The sequence below is a fragment of the Wolffia australiana genome, chromosome 2, assembly GCF_029677425.1.
Source record: "Wolffia australiana isolate 7733 chromosome 2, ASM2967742v1".
In the NCBI taxonomy this organism is placed as follows: domain Eukaryota; kingdom Viridiplantae; phylum Streptophyta; class Magnoliopsida; order Alismatales; family Araceae; genus Wolffia; species Wolffia australiana.
The window spans coordinates 26007873-26015707 of record NC_135836.1 but is presented as its reverse complement, the minus strand read 5'-3'; the positions used below and the strand labels follow the sequence as shown (position 1 = coordinate 26015707).

General features: G+C 52.5%; 1 protein-coding gene across 2 annotated transcripts in view; it reads right to left on the bottom strand.

Moving 5' to 3' along the window:
• Window positions 1-951: 951 nt before the first annotated feature.
• The window catches only part of MOS14 (ARM repeat superfamily protein), a 40203-nt gene continuing 33319 nt past the window's right edge, over window positions 952-7835 (bottom strand). For both annotated transcript variants that reach the window (XM_078571732.1, XM_078571734.1), the window contains 8 exons: window positions 3325-3406; window positions 3157-3245; window positions 3001-3075; window positions 2842-2896; window positions 2102-2221; window positions 1918-2010; window positions 1490-1813; window positions 952-1416 (listed from right to left, as the gene is read on the bottom strand). In XM_078571732.1, the coding sequence (XP_078427858.1) occupies window positions 1159-1416; window positions 1490-1813; window positions 1918-2010; window positions 2102-2221; window positions 2842-2896; window positions 3001-3075; window positions 3157-3245; window positions 3325-3406 (1096 nt within the window). In that variant the 3' untranslated portion in view covers window positions 952-1158. The remainder of the gene's footprint in view (window positions 1417-1489; window positions 1814-1917; window positions 2011-2101; window positions 2222-2841; window positions 2897-3000; window positions 3076-3156; window positions 3246-3324; window positions 3407-7835) is intronic.

Sequence of the window (7835 nt, the reverse complement as noted above, 5' to 3'; positions counted from 1 at the left end):
TGAAAACCTCGAATATGGGACGTGTCGCAGTGCGACAAAAACCGGACGACGAATGCGGAAAACACAAAACACGACAAAACAAACGACGAAAATGAAGATTTGATACTCGAGCATCTTCACCCGGCTTTCTCAACTTCTCTCTCTGTCTGCATCTTTCTCAACCTCTCTCTCTGTCTGCATCTTTCTCAACCTCTCTCTCTCAATCTGCATCTTGCTTAACCTCTCTCTCTCTCTCAATCTGCACTTTTCTTAATCTCTCTATCTCTCCCTCTCTTTCTCATAACCCTGCATCTCTCTTAATCTATATGTATATATATATATATATATATATATATATATATATATATATATATATATATTCTGTCCCTCTAGAGACAGAGAGGTCAATCTGCATCTCTCTTAATATATATATATATATATTCCCACTCTCTGTCTTTTTTTCTTATCCTCTCTATTTCGCTCTCTATCCTTCCCTCCCTCTCTATCTATCTATCTATCTCTCCTTTCTCTCAATCTGTTCTTCTCTTAACTTCTCTATCTCTCTCTCCCTCTCTCTCTTAATCTGCATCTCGCTTCATCTCTTTATATGTATATCTCGGTATCTCAGTCCCTCTCTCTCTCTCCGTCTCTCTATCAATCTATTTTTTTATTAACCTCTCTCTATCTCTCTCACCCTACCTTTCTCTCTCTGAATCTGTATATTTCTTAGTCTCTCCCTCTTGCCTCTTTATATACATCTCAGTCCCTCTCTATTTATCTGTCTCTCTCCCCGTTCACTCTCAATATGTATTCCTCTATCTCATTCCTCTCTCTCTATATATATATATACATCCCTCTCCTTTTTCACACCATACGCGGAACAAATGAAATTTGAGAGAGAAGCTAAGGGAGAATGAGAAAGAGAGTTTGGCATAGGAATGTCAAATTTAGGAGCATTTACCGAACAAAATATGCCAAAAGAAAAAACAGAGATATTCTATGGAATTCTGGGCCGCTGCCTGAAATGGGCCATGTAATGTTCGTGAATAAGCATCTGTGGTGAACAATAATTTATAATGGAATTGGGAAATATTTGCAAAAAGGGTAAACAAAACTGAAAAATACAAATGAATGCAGGCCTTCAAGAAGAAACGTGGACTGAGAGGGAGTTGACACTTGTCAGGAAATGGTGAGGTCATGGGGCCTCAGGGCCCCTTGGATCATCTCCATCACCATCCTATTGCGCCGGCAGACCTCAGAAATCTCATCCAGACTCTCCGTTGTGTTGACCTTGTTGCCGCCCGTCAAAGCCTCCAACAACCTCTGTCGCTCCGCCTCAGTCAATGCGGCTGCCGGAATCAACGACACAGCCTCAGCAGACCACACCTGCACCTCTGCTCCGTACGCCCTGGTCAACGCCACCAGCACGTAGCTCACCTGGGCCACATCATCAAGCCTTAGTCAACGACGTTGAGTTCCTTCAAGAGATGGGGTTGACTTTGGAGAATACCTCATCTAGACGGGATGCAGGAAGTGCCCCCGCCAAGCAAGCAACTAGAATCCTGGTCAACATGGCGCCACGGCTGCGCACCACATTGTCAATCACCGCACGGTGCGTCCTACCCGAGGATGAGTTGGCGAGGTCAAACACATCCGATAAGAAGGTCAGGATTGACTTGCATGCGTCCCTGTGCTGTACTGTGGCCCCCACCATTGCGCAGTCAATTAACGACGCAAAGATGGCGGAGGGCACAAAAAGGTCCGGGCAGTAACGAATGCATCTTGATGCCAATAGGTAGCAGTCGTCGGCCAAGTCCGGTCTCCCCGTAAATTCCTGCACCGTGGAGGGGGGGAAAAAAGTTAAATCAATACATAAATAGGCAAATTTTAAGGACCCTTCAAATTTTCAGGTACAATATCACTTTTAAAATTATATACCTGGATTGATGAGAGGATCTTGGTGGTATGGCCAAAGAGCGCCTCTATCAAGCTCCGGAGATAGGTTGTGCAAGAAGGGTCTGACCCAAATATCTGCCCTCAAGTGGATGGTAGACTTTGCTGAGAGCCTAATAAATTTGCATTTGTAAAATTTTAAAAAATGAAGAAAAGATAGAGAATGAACCTTGATGACTTCGCTGGAGAGATAAAGAAAGCAAGGCTGGTTATGCTGGGGATATAGAAACTGAACTTTCTCGAGCATGGCCCCGATGGTGACCCCCATGAACCTTCCGGAGGTTCTCACCTACAAGAAACAAAAGCAAAATCGTCAAGATCTCGAGAACTGTCAGCTGCATCAAATCTAATTGGTCCGACGCATCAACAATTGTGGAGTCATTTGTGGTGACAAATCATGGAGTAAGAGCAGATGGATCTCCTTTCCAGTCTATACAATTTATTATTACAATCCAAAATTAGGTCAATATGCAACTTACGATTGACGCTCGGAACAAATCGAATCTGATCAAAAGATTCAATCGACTACAAGGGTTGATCCATTGATCCAGATGGCTACCGGATCCAAGATTTGATCCAGATGACAACAAGGGCTGGATCCTGATCCCTCAATGTGGCCCACTGATTAACTATCTGACATGATTGCTCCTCGATCTACAATGTCTATCAATCCATTGGGCCCAATCGACAAAGACAATCTATCGACTGGGTTTGCTTATGGATACGGTCCAAACTGGATCAGACTGATCAAGGAACAGATCATCGATCTGCTTGATCATTTGAACATTTTTTTTGGAGGAAGAATCATTTAAACATTTTGATTGAACCTCTGATACCTAATAAGTATGCTACATCAGAAGCACGTCAGAAGATAGTTTTGTGGAACTGAAACATATTGTGACTACTTACAGCATATTTGCAAGCACGGCATAGAGATTCCATTGTCCTCATGTCCCAAGCGCGGCTGAAGTTTTAAACAACATTGTAAAGTAAGAGAGATAGATAGAGCTAAAGACACCAAAAATAGAAGAGCTGTCACAAGTGAAAGTCATGAGATAAGGATATTACCGATCAAATATAATCTGGAAAATGGGCCAAATACGGTGAACAGCTTCCGCAACGACTTCCGGGTAGTTGACGTTCCTGATGAATGGATTTTTATTGATTGTGAGATGCCACGTGCATTCTTCAGGGAATATTCTGATTTAATTATCAATTGTCCACCTAAAAATACACCCGAGCCTGTCAATGTGAACAGTGAGATGCCGAGCCAGCATTTGTTCAAATGATGGCCCTGGTTCTTGGGTTATTTTCTGCTTGAGCAAGAACAAAAGGTGTGATCAGAAGACTAAGTTACTCTCTGCAAAAGAAGTTAGGGTTCTCAGACTAAACCTCCAAAGTGGCAAACGCAGGAAGACACAATAATTCCACAGCTTTTTTTGCGTGCTCGACGGGGAGCACTGAGATGACCGCACTAGAAAAACAAGAGTAAGAAAATTATTTAGGATGAAACAAGTTCTAAAATATGAATGAGAATATAGTTATTCTAGCATGATGAGAAAAATGTTTAATCTAGGAAAAGGCTTCATCAAAACCTAAGCTCCACGTTCTTTTTCTCTGATAAGAACCTTATTCAATCATGTAGTGCCTTTTACATACTCGGTTCAGGGCCCACTTCCTCTCTCTTTTCTCTTCCCCTCTGATATGTTCTTTTCAAGAAAATATAAAAGGAGGCGAGCTAATAAAAGAACCAGGTCCACGTCAGCTCAAGAGGAATGAGGGGGCTAAAGACCTGTAAATATAGACAGGGAAAGACTGACAGGTATCGATTTCAAGAAGTTGTTGGGTGTTACGAACCTAGTTGGTTCGTATCGGGAGAAGACGGGAAGAGAGGAAGAAGGCGCCGGGATGGTCGTCGGCGTGCCGGGATGGACTACGGCAAGTAGGGGCAGGCGGAGTGGGCGTCACCTACATGAGGGGTCCAGCGGAATGGACGTCGCCGGAGGGAGCCAGACTCATTCTTGATGATACTTCTTGGCTGCCCTCCTCAAGGGAGGGCTGTTCTATTTAAAGAGATTACAAAAGGTCCAAATGACCTAAATGCCCCTACTGGGCTAAAGGATGAAAAGAGCCTAGATACGTCGGGGTCGTATCAATACTCCCCCCTCAAAACACAGCTTGTCCTCAAGCTGGTGCTGAACTTGCGGTGTGTCCACCAGCGGCTTGTGGTGGGTCCATGGTGACTCACAGGTTGGCACGCGGCAGGTCTAGGTTGGTGGTGTGTTCGTGGGATTCGCACGGCGGCGGCTTGCGGCAGGTCCACGGGGCGCCTGGTTGGATTGGGCCCAAGGGAATCCAGGGTGGCCTTTAGTGGGGTACATCCTCTCTATTGGGCCCGTTTTCAGGGTCGCCCACCCAACGGGGCCTGCCTGATAGGGTGCGGCCGTCCGGGTTGGAAAACTCAAGTCTAGCCCATTTCCCCGTTGAGCAAGACCGCTAGCTTTCAGCTGGTGGGCCTTCTCGCAACGGAACGGTCCGTGAATGCCCTCCTCCACGGCTCGCTTCGCCATAGGGCGGATGCCCTGGTTGAGGGATCCCCTGGCCGAGCCTTCAACGGCGGCCGTCGAGTCGGCGGCGGTGCCGCGGCATCCTCCACGGCGACGGCGCTCACTGCTTCCCCCCGGTCGAAGGATACTCTGAGCAACCCAAGGCGATGACCCTCAGGGCGGCGGCCCTCAGGCTCGCGTCCGTCGGGCACACAGCCGTCGGAACGGCGGCTTGTGGGGCGGCGGCTGTCGAGGTGGCCGTCGGGGCCGGCGGTGGCCGGCTGTAGGGACGCGTTGGACCTGTGGCGGAAGCACGGTCTGGTCGCAGTCAACCCATGGCAGAAGTGCTGTCTGGCCGCGGTTGACCCACGGCGGAAGCGCAGCCGGACCGCAGGCCACCCGTGGTGGCTGTGCGGTTGGGCCGCGGTCGGGCCACGGTTGATAGCCTTCGGGCAGCAATAGACCCACCATGGAGGGCATTCGGGCCGCGATCGATCCACAATGGGTGGCAGCTTCGGGGCGGAAGTCTGTGCTGCCCTGCTTGGGTTGGGTGGTCGCCGGCGCCAGAAACGCTTCGCCAGTTCATGCGGTGCTGCGCCCTTGATCGTGCTGGGAAGACTGGGCCTGATCAGGCCCAGAGGGAACCATTCCTGTGCTTCTTTAGGACTGAAGTTGGAGTGTAGGAGAGCCCAGGGCGGGCCCGCTTTGGGGAGAATCCCGGTATTGGGCCGTTTTCTGAGTCGCCCACCCCTACTGGCTCGTTTGAAGGAGGGTTGGGCTGGCCGGTGAAGGGAAACCCGTGTCCTGCCCATTTTTCCCTGGATCAGGCCCGCTAGCTCACGCTGGCGGGCCTTCTTGAGGTGGGCCGGGCCCGACTGGCCCACCCTCGGGGCCCGACTCGCCCTAGGGCAAACGCCCTGGTCGAGGGGCACCCAGGGCGAGCCTGGGGTGGCGGCCACGGCGGCGGCGGCTCCGCCCGCATTGGCCGCAGAGGTGGCGCCTCTGCCCTCGCCGGCCACAATGGCGGTGCCTCCGCTCGCGTCGGCCACGGCGGCAGCAGCTCCGCCCCCATCGGCCGCTGTGGCAGCCGTTCCGCCCTCGACGCCTGTGGTGGCCGCTGTTGCCGCCCCCCCCCTCGGTCAAAGGGTCCTGTTAGTGAGATAGTCAGCCTTATGGGCTAATGGGCCCTATTCTATAAGCCCATTAGCCCTCTTATCATTCTCTCCCTCCTAGGGTATATGTATACCCAGCCATGTACTCTATTGAGTTATGTCATTATCTTCTTCCTTCCTCTCTTGACATGGTATCAGAGCTCCAGAGCTCTTCCATCTAGGGTTTGACATCACCCTCTCGCTGTCTAGCGAACCCGGAGCGTGACTGACAGATTAGCCACAGCGCGAGCTGTAGCCAGCCCGCGGAGCTTCCGGAGAACCAGCCGCAGCCGCAGCCCTAGCCGGAACCGCAGCCGCAGCCGAGTGCCAGCCACAGCCGCGCGCCAGCCACAGCCGCGCACAGCCGCAGCCGCAACCGCGCACAGCCGCAGCCGCGCACAGCCGCAGCCGCAGCCGCGCTCAGCCGCAGCCGCTCGCCAGCTGCAGCCGCGCAGAGCCGCAGCCGCAGCCGCGCGCCAGCCACAGCCGCGCACAGCCGCAGCCAGCTGCCTCAGCCGCCGTCGAAGCAGCAGCAGAAGCCGCAGCAGCCGCCGAAGCAGCCGCCGCCGCCGCAGCCGCAGCACCGGCCGCAACCTAAGTCACAACAGCCGTCTCCGTAGAGACCACGGCTCTGATGTCGGAGGAACTTTACTCCACGGGCCAGACGCGTCAACCGGCCGTCCCAGATGATGGCTTCACCGATGCAGACTTTCAACGAGAACCCTTGTCACACAAGGTTACTCATTCTCTGCCGGTGGTTCCCGACACGACGTGTCTCCAGGGCCCGAATTTGTTACAGTGGCGTCACTTTGTCGAGACTACTCTCAAGGCTCGCCAACTGTTCAAGCATTGCACATAAGCCCCGCTTCCATCGACCCATCCACACTATGCGGCGTGGGAAGCCGAGGAACACTTCGTCCTTGGATGGCTCTACACGACCTCCCTGGCACCCTCGTTCCGTGAAAGGTTCCCTCGCTGCGCCACCGTGAAGGGTTTTTGGGACCAGGCCAACAAATTTTGCGGCCGCAAAGGGGACAACTGGCGCCTCTTTATGCTCGTTGCTAAAGCCAGCAACTTTCGCCAAGGCGCACTGTCCATCTCGGACTATGCGCTGGAACACAAGAAGCTGTGGGACGAGGTGGACTACTACTTGCCGACGGATGATCCGACGTGCAAGTCATTCCAGAGCACTCTTCGCCTACGCCTCTTGGGGTTTCTTTATGGCCTAAACAAGGAGTATGACGACACTCGGCGCCGTGCCCTCCATCGCAAGGAAGGCCTTCCTTCCATTGATGACTTGGTGAAGGAACTCCAGGAAGAGGAGAGTCATTTTCATGTCATTGGCACTCTCTCCTCGGAGGCAGCTCGTGACTCGACTGCCCTCCTCGCCCAGCCTCCCTCGCCCGCTCCTGCTCCCCCCGCGGAGGCGGCCCCCTCCGGGCTGATTTGCTCCTACTGCAACAAGCCTGGACATCTCCGCAAGTGGTGCAAGAAGCGTCAGTACGACAACCGGAAAAAGGAGGCTACCGAAGGGAAAGCTATGGATGCCTCCTCCTCTACCTCTTCTACCAGCCCGGCGACTATTGAGCAGCTCCAAACCGACTTGGCCCGTCTCCGTGACCAAGTGGCTACTATGCAGACTCAGACTCAGTCGGCGGCACATTTTGGTGGATTTGGTGCGTTCTCTCTCCCTCAGTCTGAACAGTGGTATTGTGGTACGGCTTCTTACTCGCCTCTCGTATTGGATACGAGCTGGGTTCTTGATTCGGGGGCAACCGAACACATGACCCCGTTCAATGACCGGTTTGTATCCTACGAAAGGCATAGTGGGGACCGTACAGTTCTTACAGCCGGTGGTGGACGGTTGCGTGTTGCTGGAATTGGGGCAGTGTTTGTAGACGGCCTCGGAGTGGTCAGCAATGTTCTTCATGTCCCCGCCCTGCGAGCTATACTTATGTCTCCTCAGCGTTTGGTTGACAGTTTGTCCTGTTCTTTTCACCTCCAGCCTGACGGGATGTTTCTATCTGACAAGGTGGGTCGGACTACACCGATTAGGCGGGAGAACGGGTTGCTGTTGTTGGACGATGGGGGGCGCTCTCGGTGCTTCCTGCTTAACCGCCAACTCCGACCGGCTGATGTGCAGCGTATGGGACGTCTCCAGTTGGCTCACCAACGGCTGGGTCACCCGCCATTTTCAGTTTTACAG